The 16,971-nt window shown below is 38.8% G+C and overlaps 1 protein-coding gene across 1 annotated transcript; it reads left to right on the top strand.

Annotated features, from left to right (window-relative positions):
- The first annotated feature begins 3,420 nt into the window (after positions 1-3,420).
- PDK4 (pyruvate dehydrogenase kinase 4) lies at positions 3,421-16,578 on the top strand. The gene is made up of 11 exons (XM_055420461.2): positions 3,421-3,781; positions 4,757-4,898; positions 6,508-6,579; positions 7,327-7,511; positions 7,686-7,772; positions 8,246-8,323; positions 10,408-10,484; positions 12,469-12,567; positions 12,754-12,864; positions 13,147-13,260; positions 14,583-16,578. The coding sequence occupies exons 1-11, from the start codon at positions 3,667-3,669 to the stop codon at positions 14,724-14,726; spliced, it is 1,224 nt and encodes a 407-aa protein (XP_055276436.1). The 5' UTR covers positions 3,421-3,666; the 3' UTR covers positions 14,727-16,578.
- Positions 16,579-16,971: the final 393 nt, after the last annotated feature.

Genomic DNA, 16,971 nt, shown 5'->3' with positions numbered 1-16,971 from the left:
TTGGGATTGGAATGAAAACTGATCTTTTACTGTCCTGTGGCCACTGCTGAGTTTTCCAAATTTGCTGGCATATTGAGTGCAGCGCTTTAACAGCATCATCTTTTAGGATTTTAGTGGGTGGGTGTCATTTATTTATTCATTCCCCCATGAGTAGATAAGTTCTTTTGCCTTCAAAACTTTGTTCTTACAGGTAATACTCCATGAGCAGTCTTGTACATAAATCTTCATGCTCTCTGTTGGTAAAACTGTAGGTTAAGTTTCTAGAAGTGGAATGGCTGAAACATGAGGTAACTATCCTTAAAATTTTATAGATTCTGCCAATTGCCTTCCAGAAAATGTTACCAATTTTACATTTCCACAAATAACACAGTAGAGCGGCTCATTTCCCCGGGACTTGTCAACATCAGATGTTATCAGACTTTTTCGTTATTTTCCAATCTGATGGTAGAACAATGATGTCTCATTATCTTATTACTTCCTATTTTCCTACTCATTCATTAGTCTCAGAATGTTTCCATATGTCTATTATTTTTTCCTTTAGTTAATTTTTTAATTTCCTTTGCTTACCTTCTCTTATTGTTTTATAAATGCAAACATTAAACACAGTTGAAAAATTTCTGGTGGGGGGAGGAAATTAACTGTAAGCCTGTATTTGGAACTGAGGCAAAAATTCTTGCTTCCCCAAGGAAAGTCAAGATGTGCTACCTTCAGGATTCATTTGTTTTTATAACATTGGAGATCCTGCCGAAAAAGAAGGAAAAGAATTCTTTTGCTTTGGTGCTGCTTTAGTGAAGGGAGGGTTTTGACTTTGGTAAGTGTAGGGAGGCTGAGAATGAAACCAAGGACTACTCCAGAAGGAAGTAATGTGCATGGGAGAAAAGTGAGACATGGCTGTAGGCGACTGTTGACGGAAGCCTTGTGTAAAGAAAGCAGGGAGAGACTTTCACCCATTCATTGTCACTTCTCAGCAATGGCTCAACAGCCTTTGAGTTCTATCTTCCCTTCACCAGTAATTGCAACTGCGACTGTTTCCCCAGTGACTTCTCCTGAACTTGAAGTGTTCCCAAACTCACCGCTTGTGTTCCCTTCTCCTCAGCCAACCTTTCTTCCTGACCTTTTTCACTTCTTCCTTCTATTGTTGAATCACCCCTCCCAGTAGCACAGGCTTAGAAGTTCAGAGAACTGCTTTTTAATTCTTCCTTCTCAGATTTGACAGAGCCTAGAGATTTTGCCAATGAAATTACTCTTTTCATTTCCTCCCCACATTGTCCCAACACTTTTCCTCTTTGTCCACCCATGAACTTCTGTTCTACCTTTATAACTCAGATGTGTCACCTCCTCCAGAAAGTCTGCGACTTGCATTCTTGAAGCTCAATCACAGGTCCTGTGTTATTAGATTTTGCTAGGCTAGAAAGAATTCATTTGATGCTCCTGAAAATAAGTGTGCTCCTGAAAATAAGTGTGCTCTTGAAAATTGCAGGAATCAGTTGCCTTAAGCAGCGAGGATGTGTTCAGCACAGGGTATAAGGGGGAAGCTCTGGTACTCCTCCCTGCCTATTAACACCAAATCAGCTAATAGTCCTCTGATGGTTTACCTTTACTCAAATGAATGAGCAGATCTGTCCATACCCATTGCTCCTCAATAATTCCCTTTCCTTTACTGTTATAGCAACTGGATCACCTCCAAGTTCTGAGATCAGCCCAAGAATATAAATGCAGCTCTCTTTCCAGGTCACATTCTAATCACGGTAATACATGGTATCTTATCCAACTGGGTACACAACTTGACCTGTCTACTCCAGCCTAGTTACCATGGATGTTGTCAATAAACAACTGTTCCTGTCATAGAGAAATGACAGGGAAGAATGTAATGTACTGTGAGAACAGCCTGGTAGATATTATCGGATGGGATAACATGCACACACAAGTGTGATGACCTCAGTTCACATTTAGCCCTTAGCCATCTCTGTGAACATCATATGACTTCATGTGATCTTTAATCACCCCACCATACATATGGGAGTCCTGCAGGGTAAGCCAGGTTAAGTGCTCAATGGGGCTCTCCTAAATTAAACCTGCTTGTAATGAACACCATTTCCATTGCTTTTTCTCTGCAAATTAAATAGCAGAATTCTTTGAAATACTTTGCCTATTCCAGATCCCATACACAGGGTGAGAAAAGCACTTCTGTTTGTAGGATGTATTAAAGTAAAAAGAAGGGATTTTTTTTACCTTAAATTTACTTGCTTCATCAGAGAAGTTTTATTTAGTCTTTGGACTTCTTGACCATTTTTGTTGCTGTTGTTGTTTCATAGATCTATGCAATTATGTAAAAAAGGATTCAGAATGCAAAGACATAAATCATAGTGGTATCAAAACTTATCTCCAAGTGGAGATGCAATGTGGAACTTGCCCCAAGTTTCCATAACTGAACTTGAGTAGCATCAAAGCAAAGTAGGACTCAGAAAGAGTCTTCAGACATGGTCCCAAGCCTGATCTCTTGTAGGGCAGAGGGTTCAGAAAGGGGAAAATATAAGAAAATAAATAGCTACAATATAATGTCATAAGTGAGAAAAGCCATATTTGGAAGAAGGAGTGAGGAGAAGCAATCCGGGAAGATACCTTATAGCACATAGGTTGTGCTGGACATTTACTGGTATAAAATAACGTCTTAGACAGATTTGGATAAAGGACATTTCATACAGAAGGACAGAGTGGCAAAGTCTTTGATGGAAAGGGGTGAAAGTGAGTCCAATTGACAAGTTAATCCCTTTTGAATCTTGTTTTTAATTAAAAGAGTTAAGCCTAATGGAAGGAATGTATTACTGGAAGGAAACAGACTGATGGCTTGTTTTATCGCCACAAGGAAAAATAACCCGTTCTTTGGTCTGTTCCTCAAGTTCCAGCAAAAGGAACTTTCAGTTCCCGACCTGTGCCATTCACTGAGGGAGACAACGCCGGAAGAACTCCAGGCTGTTGATTCCCGTCGCTGTCCAATAGCAGAGCAGCCCATACTTTTGGATAAAGCTGATTCGCTACTGTAAAAGGCCCGCTCTGAGCGAGGACCAATGACGTCTCCGAACGCAGATTCTTGGAAATAGTTTCTGGCCAGGAATGCGTGACATTGAGACAGCCGTCTCTGGTAAACAAGGACGGGTCTGGGCTGGCCGCCAGCCCGCGCTCTCCGGGGTCCTGTCCCAAGGGTCTGATCTTGAGCCCCCGCACCGCCTGACGTCCGCCTGGGCTTCCTGCTGTCCCCTTCCACCTGACAGCCTCTGGGGGCCAGGCCCCGCGCCCTGGAGGCGGGACCCAAAGTTCTTCATCTGAGCCGACTGGCGCAGCCCCAAGGCCGGGAAGCTCTCCAAGTCCCCGGGACTCCTCCCCTCTGGGGCGGGCTGGGGGAGTGGGGGGACGTGCAGGGAAACAAATAAAACCTCGGGAGGCGACGGGAGCTGACAGGACACGAACCCGAGTCTCACGCCGCCTACGGCTCCGCAGACTCACTGGCCGACTGCTCAGCCGCGAAGCCCCCCTCCCCGGAACCTCAGCCCAGGCCGGGGCCCACCTGCTCTTCCCGCGCGGCCGCGTCCCGCGCCTTCTGCGTCCCAGGTCAGCCTTCGCCCCGCAGAGCAGCCCCAACTCCGGCCCGGGACTGTGGGCATCAAGATGAAGGCGGCACGCTTCGTGATGCGCAGCGCCGGCACCCTGATCCCCCGCGAGGTCGAGCATTTCTCGCGCTACAGCCCGTCCCCGCTGTCCATGAAGCAGCTGCTGGACTTCGGTGAGCGGGGACGTGGGGCCCGGGAGGGTCTGGGGAGCTGCCTCCGCTTGCAGACCCGGTAGAGGGAGGACTCGTGGTCCGCTCTCCTGCGGAACCCTGGAGCCTCGACGCCAGCACGCTTTGGCTTTCTTAGATCTGCCTCCTTTCTGACAGTCTGTGCCTGCAGGTCAAGGCCACTTGCAGCCCCGCTGATGCCTGCCGGATAGTCTGAGCTCACCCTCCTCCTTCTGTCCTAAGCTTTCAGTCAAAAGACTTTTTGCCTCCAGTTATCATTTAACAATAATGAAACCTCCCTTTTTCCCTAAAGAGGAAACGTTATCCCCTCCTTCATCGCATATTACTTCTTGGAGAAGATTCCTTGTATTCTTAAGTAGGCTTGAACTAGTTGCTATTTTAACCTCTAGCCACCCTCCACAGGGTTCATCTCTCTGTAGTCCTAACAAATTTCGTTGTTTCTTTACCTTTATCGTTTTCTCTATATTTGCATTACTGCTGAAAATATTTGCAAACTTTCGGCAGAAAGATCTTATAAAGAAAATTTCAAGGATTTAAATATATTATTATTTATCAGTAGTCTGTAAACATCAGGACATCCTCCTCCCCACCCCTCCCCCACCCCCACCCCAATCTCCTTAATCCAGCTTCCTATCTAGAACTCTGAATGATGTTGTCTTCTCGACCTTGTAGTTGGATTGAATCCTGCACTCTTTTAGAAATACTAAGAGCCTTGGGATATTATTACTTCTTGGAAATGAATCCTCATCAAAAAGAGAAAACAGTAATTCTCATATTTGGTCACTTTTTCTAAAAGAAAGAAAAAGATGATAAAGAAGATGCTTACTAATGAATAAGTCGATGCTTACTGCTGAGGGTGAAATAAAATTGTGTAATTTATGTGTGTGTGGATAGTTAATGCTACCCAAATATATAATTTAGGTACATGTTTTTGAAAAAAATAAATGTTGTTTATTGCAGGTTCCGAAAACGCATGTGAAAGAACCTCTTTTGCATTTTTGCGACAAGAGTTGCCTGTGAGGCTAGCCAACATCCTGAAGGAAATTTATATACTCCCTGACCGACTAGTAAATACCTCTTCAGTGCAATTAGTTAAGAGCTGGTAAGTGGTGAACCATTCTGAAACAGTCTCTAGTTTTAAAACAGTTATCTGAGTATGAATTCTTACAATGTATTAAAATCTTAATTGGAAAACAGGTGGTCTGAACTTTAACTACTTAGCAAGATGTAAAGAATTTTCTATTAATCTAGGGTAAGTTATCCTAAGGGCAGTTATAAAGCTATAAACCTGATAAAGTAGATATTTTCACAATATAATTTTGACCTCTAGAAGAAAATATGAAAAATCATCTACAGTTACCATATTTGTGTTTTAAATCATAAAAGAGTTTGATATTGCAGAAAGGATCGTATCCTATAAATAGATACAGAATGACTACCATTTAGAGAGGGCCTAAAATGTCTTGCTGGCATTGGCTATACCATTAAGAAACTAAGTGGAGAGTCTGGCTAGAATTAAAAATTTGGGAGTATTCTGAGTTAAAAAAAAAAAGAAGACATCAAAGATGGGGGCTTCCCTCATAGCTCAGTTGGTAAAGATTCCGCCTGCAGCGCAGGAGACCCTGGTTCAATTCCTGGGTCGGGTAGATCCCCTGGAGAAGGGATAGGCTACCCACTCCAGTATTCTTGGGTTTCCTCGGTGGCTCAGCTGGTAAAGAACCTGCCTGCAATGCGGGAGACCTGGGTTTGATCCCTGGGTTGGGAAGATCCCCTGGAGAAGGGAAAGGCTACCCACTCCAGTATTGTGGCCTGGAGAATTCCATGGACTGTACAGTCCATTGGGTCACAAAGAGTCAGACATGACCGAGTGACTTTCACTCACTCATCTTTGTTGCTTACAAACCAACTAATGAAGCAGCCTCTGGATTCAAATCCCCGCTCTGTCCCTTCTTAGTCATAAAAATCCTTGGTTAATATCTCTATTATCTCTAGGCCTCAATCCCCCCATCTATTTTGGAGGAGAATAAAGATGATGCCTCAAAGGGATATTTGGGTTCAATTAACTGAAGTAATCCATTTAAAAGGCACTGAGAACAGTACCTGGTCCATAGCCAGCACTCAGTTCAGTTATTATTTCTTTTTGAAAATAAATTCTGAGTTAGGGAGAGTAGATAACCCAAAGCAACAAATTTTCAGAGAACATTACCAGGTTATGCACTGAGGCAGATATACACCAGACCTTCACCCTAACCCACCTTCTGCACAGCTCTTTCTTTATTGATTTAAGGAATATATGTATTATACAGTCATTAAACAGTTGCAATCTGAAACACAGACTCAATCCCTAGTATTTACTGATGCTTTCAAGACTTCTACTCTCCTATGAATGCAGTAGGAAAAAAGTATGAAGCCCTTCTGTAAAAGTTGTTTCTAAATGATTTTGCTATTTGCTAGCAAAATGATTTGACTCTTGACAAACAAAACAGAAAACTGACTAGTGATCTAGGATAGTTAAAATTTTGAGTTATTAAATTGAGGGTTAAACTGTTTTCTTTTTTCTAAGACATAATGTTTTCCAAATGTCTTGGAAGAAACTTTTCATTTTAAATATACTTTCTGTCTTCAAATCTTTTGAAAGAAGCAATCTATTTTCAGCCACCTGTAACTGACTATTCAATTTTAAAACTTAAAGCACACCTGTTGCTTTGTAGGTATATGCAGAGCCTGATGGAGTTGGTGGAATTCCATGAGAAAAGCCCAGAGGACCAAAAGACATTATCAGAGTAAGTGTTATGCATTAGGACAAGTGTCTAAAACTTTGATTATAAACATCATATTATCTTTTAGAACTAACTTAGAGGATAATTTATAGTATTTTCCTGAATAATAAATAACTACCCACTTACAAATGACAAGTTTTGGCTTGCTGGTTTTTTAAAAGTAATAGAGAACAATGGCATTGAACATGATTCTGAGAATGAAACACGTAGAGGATGTTTTGAAAAAGGAAATCTATTTTTATTATAAATTTAGTATGATGATCAGATTTGTAGAAGGACTTCCTATCACATAATACTAATGCATGACAGTGTCACTGGAGAGTAAACATTTTCTTTCAGAGTATCTGACAGTTTCTAGCTATAAGATTCTTTTCTCAATCTGACAAGAAATTTGAAGTTTCTTTCACAATGGCATTTTAGAGCCATCTCCAATCTGATTTATTTTTTTAATTATTATTTTTTAAAAGAGAAGCCTTAGTGAACAACTAGAATGAAAACACCAGTCACAGAGCTGGTATTCACACATGCAAACTAAAAGCAAAATAAATCTGTTTATGAAACTATCTCCTCTACTGTAGTCAAAGAATCTGTAGTGAGAATCTAAATAAAGCTTCATCCAAACATTTTATCATTTGATTTGTATAGATGGGTACTTGAAAAAATCTTCAACCTTCTTTGAAGTAATCTAAGAAATATAAATTAATGAAACGTACTTGAACCTCTATTAACCATAAATGTATTTTGGCTTAGTTTTGTAGATACTCTCATCAAAGTTCGAAATAGACACCATGACGTAATTCCTACAATGGCACAAGGAATCCTAGAATATAAAGATGCCTGTACAGCTGACCCAGTCACCAATCAAAACCTTCAGTATTTCTTGGATCGATTTTACATGAATCGTATTTCTACCCGGATGCTGATGAACCAGCACAGTAAGTTAGTTCCTGACGATAGTCATGATATGTGTAGAGCTGGGTGGAGAATATAAGCTGTACTCTCACTAGATACTTCACTGTTTGGGGGGGTCACATTCTTTCTCAGTGGTAGTTCTAATCATTACTATCCTGATTTTTATAATGATGTTCTTTGTTTTTATTTTTCAACAGTCCTTATATTTAGTGACTTACAGACAGGAAACCCAAGCCTCATTGGAAGCATTGATCCAAACTGTGATGTGGCAGCAGTGGTCCAAGGTAATTTGCAGGTTTCTGCATTTCCCTTATTGAAAATGTACACTATCTGATTGATAGTAATGTACACTGTCTGAAATGTACACTCTCTAGTCAGTTGAGGTGACTCTGAATGAATTCATATTCAGAGTGTTCCTTTTATGTTTTTATAAATTCTGTAGTGAAGGTCCTTTACTTTTGAGAGTCAGGTGGTTAAATATTCATTATAAAAAATCCAAACATCAGTAGCTAGTGTGCCATATTCTCATATATTGTATTTGATCTTTGACGTGCACATATTCCTATAGCAATAGCTATAACTTAAACATTGTCTTCATTTATTTCAATAAAATATTAAAAAGGTATTTTTAATATACACAAACCTGAACTCTAATGAATATTTTAGATTAAAGGTAGTGTATACACTGATGATCACGTGAAAATTTTACTTGGCATAAATTCATTTAATCATTATGAAAAACACACTTCCATTCCAGATGCCTTTGAGTGTTCCAAGATGCTTTGTGATCAGTATTATTTAACATCTCCAGAATTAAAGCTAACACAAGTGAATGGTAAGTTATAAATTAGATATATTTTAATCTGTAGAAAATTCAGTGTTCTCCCAGTATGATTTCTTCCTGTAAATACAAAGCAATTTCTGTGTTCCTTTTTTCCCTTCTGAACTTGCCTAGGATTTTTACACTATTTTTTTTTTTTAAGCCAAGGCTCTCTTTATCTCAACTGGAAAGTTCCAATTGAGTATATTCAGTTGCTAAAGACAATTCATAAAGAAGAATGGTTTGAACAGATAATGTAGGATTTAGGACAGCAGCTAAGTTCCAGTATCTTAGATCAAAGAAAGATTGCTAACTTCAGAATGTGGTGATAAGGCAGGCAGAGTAGGAGAGACCACTTGGTAGTGGAGATATATTCCTAAGGAAGCTACTTATCAGACCTGAAAACAAAAATACTTTAAATTGTACTATAAGAAAGAAGCCAGTCACAGAAGGACAAATACTATGTGCCTGCACTTACATAAGGTATCAAAAATAGTCAAGCTCATAGAAGTGGAGAGTTGAATGGTGGTTGCCAGAAGCTGAAGAGGGAAAATGAGGAGCTGCTATTCAGTAGGTATAAAGTTTCAGTTATGCAAGATGAGTAAGTTCTAGAGATCTGCTCTACAGCACCACTCTTATAGTTAACAACACTGTATTGTATAGTTAAATATTTAAGGTATATCTCATGTTAAGTATTTTTACCAAAAATTAAAAAAAATTTTTTTTCATGTAAGTATACACCATGTTTTGGAAGCAGAACATACTTCAGAAGGGCTTCCCACACTGCCTGAAGTCATTACAGGATGAGTGCAATGCACTATTTTTATCTTATCCCATAGTTGCTTCTCAAAGCAAGACCATACACTTAAATTGGAATAACCTTCTCCTTGCTACTCAAAGTAAACATCTTTTTCAAGTAATCATTATACAGGAACAATATTTCTTGGTGGAGAGAATTTAAATCAAGTTGCTCAAATTAAGAGTACCCTAGCTCATGGATTTGGGAAAGGGAAATGGAATTCATGGCTAAACTAAAAGTAGGAGTGGACTGAAAAATATTTCTCAGCATTAACCGAAATGTTGCATAATACTTACAGATAAACTGCTTGAACTGTTTGCTAAAATAAAGAGGAAATTGTGCCAGACCTTGTCTTCACTTTGCCAAGGCCTGAAACACTGAAGAATAATACTTTTATTTTTCTTTTCAGAGTATTATGAGGTTTTTGTTTCTGTTTTCTGTAGCTTCTTGGTGAAATTTAAGCATATTTAGCCTATGGGATTTTATGTTTAATTCACAAAAATCAAGAATAATCAGATATGTCATTTTCCCATGCATTAAAATTATATGTATGAAATTATACATTTATATATACATATAATTAAAATTATATGTATGAAATTACATGTAGCTAGCATCAATTTTCAGAGAAGGCAATGGAAAGCCACTCCAGTACTCTCGCCTAGAAAATCCCATAGATGGAGGAGCCTGGTAGGCTGCAGTCCATGGGGTCACTACGAGTCAGACATGACTGAGCGACTTCACTTTCACACATTGGAGAAGGAAATGGCAACCCACTCCAGTGTTCTTGCCTGGAGAATCCCAGGGACGGGGGAGCCTGGTGGGCTTCCGTCTATGGGGTCACACAGAGTCAGACACGACTGAAGTGACTTAGCAGCAGCAGCAGCAGCAGTGTCAATTTTGATGTTATTGTAGACTTTTACATTTATTTTTCTTATTTCTTAAAATGCATATAATTTTAACTCTGCAAGTGTTCAGTATAAAAGTTTTGAAAGTAGAAATAACTAATCCATGTAATCTAATTTAGAGCACCCTCATTTTACATTTATCTGGCTTTATGTATTTGTACAGAAATGCAAAAATTAAATCATAGAGCACTAAGAATCAACTGTAATAGCATTTTGAAAATAAGCCAGCTGTGTTTACTGTTTGAAAGGGAAGATTCTAAGGTAGGATTTTAGAGGAGGGTGGGGAGTATCCCAATTCTGTTCAAATCTAAAATATTAATCAAACAGATATGCAAATATATTTTAATGAAATATTTGTTTCCCAATTCTAAATGAGCTTAATTTTTTTCTAGTAAAATTTCCAGGCCAACCGATTCATATTGTGTATGTTCCATCTCACCTTCATCATATGCTCTTTGAATTATTCAAGGTAAGACACTTCACAATAATTGCATTTTTTAAAAAAAGTTCACTGGTTACATTTTTATTTCACTTATCATCCTCTACTAAGCAGGAGCCTCACTCTCTGCTCCCAAGCATGCTTCTGTGTTCTAACAGAAAGAAGCTACAGTTAGTGTTTGAAAGGGTGCGTGCAGTTCCTCGCAGCATCAACACGTATTTGAGAATGTACAATATGGCCCACTGCGTCACACTGCTTCCTGTTCCCATTATATTTAAGGTGTCCAACAAAGCACTAGCTATTCATGCATCCATTAAGGAAGGTCATGGGGTGAATGTTTCAGTGACCAAGGCCTGTTTACCTCCACCCCCACGGCCGGTCCAACTCCAGAATTACTGGAGGTGGCAGGGCCCCAGTCTATGACTAGAATATAGTCGGAGGACAGTCAGCTCCCTCAGCGATCTACTTTAATGTGAGTGTGCATCACCTGGGAGTTTTGTTAAAATTCAGATTCTGTGGGTCTGGGGTTGGGCCTGAGATTCCGAATTTCCAATAAGCTAACAGTTGATGCTGCTGGTCCACGGGCCACACTTTTCATAGCAGGACAGTACGGTGCATCTGTGCTAAGTCACTTCAGTCGTGTCCGACTTTGTGACTTGATGGACTGTAGCCCAGCAGGCTCCTCTGTCCATGGGATTCTACAGGCCAGAATACTGGAGTGGGTTGCCATGCCCTCCTCCAAGGGATCTTCCCAATTCAAGGATCGAACCTGCGTCTCTGGCATCTCCTGCATCGGTAGGCAGGTTCTTTACCACTAGAGCCACCTGGGTAGCCCAAACAGTAGGATAGTGTTTCTCAGACTTCAGTGTGCATTACAATCACCAGAAGCCTTGTTAAATATGGATTCTTCTGCCTATCTCAGAGATTCCGATACCCTGGACCTGAGAATTTGCATTTCTAACAAGCTTTTAGAGGATGTGGTAGTTATAGGTGTGCGATAGTCAGGTATTAAGGATCAAATCCTGTCCCAGGATCTAAGCCCACACTAAAACTCTCTCCTACACCAAAAGATAGAAAAACACTTGAAGCTTTGTGATGGTTCCTGAGTCCCTTGGACTGGAGAGGAGGAAGCCTTATTAAAAAAAAAATAAATGTGAAATCTGCCTCTGATATAACTCAGAGAACCCACTATTTCCTAACTTATTCTAATACTAGTGCAATGAGGTATTGATTGTACTACAAACATCTGATCTATTTTACTTCACTTCAGCTAATGATTAGAACTCAACATTGTTATATAGAAACCAGAAAGCAGATAACCTAACAGACAGGTAGGAGAAAAATGGGTAAAATAAACCAAACTTTGTATGAAATTCATCTAGCTGTCTGAAAACTTATTTGGGTTTCTTTCTGTTAAAGGACAAAGACACGTTTTTTGTTGATTTGATTTACTTTTAAATTGAATGGTTCAACTCATAACAGTTACTTTGTCATCGTTGGTAAAAGTTAAGATGATAATCAAACGCAAATTGAAATTTAATTTAGAATTATTTACTATCCTTTTACATAGTAACAGCATTTTCCCATCAAATTGTATAAAAGCCAATAAATTGGTTCAATGATTCACTATTTATTTGTTATGTAATAGTCTTTGGTGCTGAGATGTAAAATGTAATGGAAAGTCAGAAAAGAGAGAGCCAGGAAATGGACTATAAAAACCAATTTCTACATTTAAATTAAGCTTACAAATAAGAATTTGACAGCTAGCAGAATTGTTTTTCCATTAGACATTACTCCCAAGAGCTATATTACATGATAAATGAATATTTTTCATTCTACATCCTGTATGACACATTCATAAATGGCTATTCACAGAGCTATTTTACTCCTAACTTAAAAAAGTAAAATAAGAACTTTGAATTACCCTCTGTGCTTTCACTTTAAACATAAAAACAATTATTTATTGTCCCTCATCCTTCTGCCATTGAATTCCTTGTGGTTTTGTTTTCTTTAGAATGCAATGAGGGCCACAGTTGAACACCAGGAAAACTGGCCTTCCCTGACACCAATTGAGGTGATTGTTGTCTTGGGGAAAGAAGATCTTACAATTAAGGTAACTATTCTGTTTTTTCTTTTGAGTCCTTCTTGAGAGAATTTTCAAAAAGGAGTCAATAATAATAAAGCTCTCTGCTTTGAGCTACAGATCAAAGTCATGTATGCCAGGTGAAGACAAGACATTTTTGTATAGACAGATACACATTGTTTTCAGCACATAGCTCTGATGACTTGTTTGTTTAAGATTTCAGACAGAGGAGGTGGTGTTCCCCTGAGAGTCATTGACCGTCTCTTCAGTTACACGTACTCCACCGCACCAACGCCTGTGATGGATAATTCCCGGAATGCTCCGCTGGTAAGACCAGTTAAATGGCTAAGTTCATCCCAGCCACCTAGTTCTAACTGTAGAGCAAGGATTACAAGGATGTATTTAGGCAAGTTAATCAGTTTAGTTCAACTGGGCATTGGGGATGTGAGAAGGAATGATAAAGCCAATTAAGAAACAGTTATCCGAGGGGTTTCTGATTGGAAGCAGGAGATATGTGTCTAAGTTCTAAGATATCAGTATCAGGGAGTATATTTTGTATTTCTATGATTGTGTTCACTTCTTTGTCAGTAACTGATCTTTCCTTTCCAGGCTGGTTTTGGTTACGGCTTGCCGATTTCTCGTCTCTATGCCAAGTACTTTCAAGGAGATCTAAATCTCTACTCTTTGCCAGGATATGGAACTGATGCTATCATCTACTTAAAGGTATCCTTTAAATCCAATATTGAAAAAAATCATATTTCTGAAAAGATTGCTTCTGAGTTCTATGGTCTATGGTGAATACCCCAAACTGAGTTAGCACAAATATTGACCACAAGCCATTATATTTTCTGTTTGGTATGTGTAAATATATTGATTAATATTTAGTATGGTAATATGCCAAAAAGGAAGTAAGGCAAAATGGCTTCCCAAGAAGCGCAGTAGTTTCTGAGTGAGGAGATGCACATGTGAATTATTCAAGGCAGCTTGACATCTGTGAGAATAGCTATAGTTTTGTTTTACTTAGGCTTGTGAGAAATGCATATATGCTAATAATGTTTCAGCCTAGAAGACAAGATGCTCAAGACCTTAAGCTGACCTTATTAGAAATCCAGGGGGAGGAAAGCTGACCGCTAAGAAGCTGTCAATGGGGTGCCTGGCACTTCCTGTTTAAACTTTAAAACTCAGTACACGTTTTTTCCATTTCTGATAAAGCCTCAATTTATTTGTTAAGGTCACTGTCCTGATTCTGGTTAATCATTTGCCAACTAGTTCAAATGAAAATACATTCACAGTCATTAGCAACTAAAACATTAAGCTTCCAGGCTCCTGCTTTGTGCAAGGGAATTATTTACTACATGGTCTTAGGACACCTGAAATAGTTAATGTATTCATTTCTTAAACAGTAGAAATGTCTTCAATGTATTGAGAAAGATTAATGTATTATAGATCTACAGTATCAGACTTTAATAGATCAATAGTATCAGGTTAGGACTCTCACTTTATTACATATACAGATGTTTTGCCTGGAAAACCTATTTGTCTATTTTTATTCAACTCTATGACTCTAGCAATATCCAGATAAGGGGTATATGTAACTATTGAACTCAAATACTGTTCCCTAATTTATTTTGTTGTTCAGTACTAAGTCTTGTCTGGCTCTTTGCGACACCATGGACTGCAGCACGCCAGGCTTCCCTGTCCTTCACTTATCTCCCAGAGTTTGCTCAAACTCATGTCCACTGTGTCAGTGGATGCTATCTAACCATCTCATCCTCTGCCTCCCTCTTCTCCTCTTGCCCTCCTAATTTGTAATTGTTATATATACTGTTTCAGCCCCTACAGGGTATAGATAATATTTATGTTTCAATTTTCTTTCATACAGTGCCTATCATACCATGGACTCTTGGTGTGCTTTTATTACTAAATTAATTAAAAGAATGTATTTGAATGTTTGAATGCTTACCTCTGAGTTTCTTTTGAACAATCACTTTGGGTACAAATTACGCAATGAATAATTTCTCTGGTTTGATTTTTCCCTCTTTCAGGCTCTGTCTTCTGAGTCCATAGAAAAACTCCCAGTCTTTAACAAATCAGCCTTCAAACATTATCAGACGATCAGCGGGGCTGGAGACTGGTGTATCCCAAGCAAGGAACCAAAGAATCTGGCAAAGGAAAAAGTGGCTGTGTGAGGAGGGACTCGCGGACACTTTAAGGGATCAAAGTGGGTCTGTGCGAGTGCTGCTTCCTGAATGTCTGCCAGTGAACTCTTGTTTCCTCAAAAACAAACAGCAACAAAACTCCTTGATCCGAACACTGATGTGAAGGGAAGAGAGCGCCTTTCTGTGACCCAGGCAAGGACAGTGCAGGACCACGGGCCTAATGGCTGGCCAGCTCTTTATTCCCCTAACTTAGAATAATCATGAGTTTGTATCAAATCCTGAAGAAGGAATAAGCCTGTTTACCATCTCTTTATCAATGAAAAGGGGAATGAGTGAGAAGGGAAGATGAAGGCTAGCAGTTTCAACCAACTGATACTTAAGGCCATTGATTGATGGCATCAGATATTGGTATTTACGGCAATACTTTCCTGCCACTCAAAGGATGAGGGTTTATTTTATACTGTATGATTAGAAATGTATGTAAACATATATTTCATAAATATCTATGCATTCTAGAGGTGAAAAGTCAATGACTAAAATAACATTTACTTTGAATGAGGACAAATGAGCCAACATGCTTTATTCAAAGTTGCAGCCAAGGCCTGGGTCTATGTGAAAACTTGGCAGAAAGCCCCTTCTGATAAATCCAGTGCCTTTACTATGTTGCTTTTCCTGTTTTCACCTCAAATAAGAGGTGAGCACTTATTGCATATGTCTTGGTTGAATTTAAAATGTGCACTGAATTCTGGATGTTGGCAGTTGGAGGGGGAGAAGAATTGCCAAAGTGATAGCAAAACCTCACCTTTCTTTGCTTATAAATGAAACAGAGGTAGATAGGGAAAACCAGTATTAGGGAAAGAAATCAGGCATTCAGAATCTAACTCAGTAGGAAGGGCTGTTCTCCACCCTGCAGTGGTGGTAATCCAAAGGCATCTATTTTCTAGGCATAAAGATATATATATTTTTATATATTTAATTATGTTCTCCACACTCCACCATTAACATTTGATAAAAATTTGTAATTAACAAATGGTTCAAGAACATTGGAATTTAAATACTTCCTGGAGTATTTTTAACAAATAGCCTGCAGGTAAGAGGTTTTAATGCCATGGATGGGTGCTTTCATTTGTAAATTGTTGTGAATGAGAGCTAATGCATGAAAGCTGTAATGTGTATGGCACTTTGCGGGAGTTCAGGTGGAATGTGCAGGTGGACAGGGCAGTCTAGCACATTCCTCTCAGAGAAGAAATGAAGAAACAAAAGGGAAGAAGGAAGGAAAGAAGAAAGATGGAAAAGGAGGAGGGAGGGAAGCAGAAGGCAAGCATCTTGCTATATTCCCCATAAATTATTTCAAGAAATGACCCATATTATCATGGATAAATTACTGACAAGAGGATGAACTGGTGTTTTTCAAAACAGTATGGCTTCTTTCAGTGGTTTTTTCACTCTTACAAGATAATAGGCTTTTACGAGATAATAAACTCTTCTGTGAAACCGGAATATTTAAAAAAAAAAAACTGCTAGCATTTTCTGTTTTGTAAAATAATCAGTACCATCTGTATATTGGATTTAACATTTGTGTTTAATTTTCTCATGGCCGAGTATTGTGGTGCTTCTGGTAGTGGCCACAGAAGGCTCAAACAATTTGCTGTGGATTTCAGATTTTATCATCAGAAGTCCTGGAGGTGACTTTCTTGACTGTGGGACTCTGGCTCATGCATATATTGACTATATACAACTATTTGCAATAGAATATTCGACTTTTCAAAAATCTAAACATTTTTGCATGTAAATATTTGTGTTTACCAAAAGAATTAAAGCAGTTGATTAATAGTTAACCCAAATACTGTGAACTATCTTTAAGACACTAGAGAAAAAGAAATGTTGGTATCTCAGTAACATCAAATGTGTGAATGGAGCTCTATAAAACAGAAATAGTCCATGTTGGTATTTGTGAAATCTGTGGAAGAGCTTTAGGATCCTAGTGGATGGAAACTGAATGTTCAGGCCCACTTAAATTATTAATGTATAAATTGTGTTTTTGTGTCTAGGTCATGTACAGAGAAATGTGATAATTTTTATAATAAATATTTTTATTATAATGATAGATGTAATCTTTTAAAGTGCTTTTCTTAAATTAATGCAAACTACTAAGAAGAGCTTGAGGTAAAAGTTTTCCTCACTTTACATCAAACCTCATTTATATATTGGTTTTCAGTTCAGTTCAGTTCAGTTGCTCAGTTGTGTCCGACTCTCTGCGACCCCATGAATCACA

The sequence above is a fragment of the Moschus berezovskii genome, chromosome 3 (genome assembly GCF_049115385.1).
Source record: "Moschus berezovskii isolate FMDL1 chromosome 3, NW_MosBer_1.0, whole genome shotgun sequence".
Lineage (NCBI taxonomy): Eukaryota > Metazoa > Chordata > Mammalia > Artiodactyla > Moschidae > Moschus > Moschus berezovskii.
This window is presented reverse-complemented; position numbering and strand designations above follow the sequence as displayed.

What these genes read in the sequence shown, in the direction of transcription:
- PDK4 (XM_055420461.2), top strand. Translation starts at nt 3,667, where the DNA reads ATGAAGGCGGCACGCTTCGTGATGCGCAGCGCCGGCACCCTGATCCCC. An exon ending in GTGCAATTAGTTAAGAGCTG is followed by an intron (nt 4,899 to 6,507) that starts GTAAGTGGTGAA and finishes GTTGCTTTGTAG; the next exon opens with GTATATGCAGAGCCTGATGG. An exon ending in GATGCTGATGAACCAGCACA is followed by an intron (nt 7,512 to 7,685) that starts GTAAGTTAGTTC and finishes ATTTTTCAACAG; the next exon opens with TCCTTATATTTAGTGACTTA.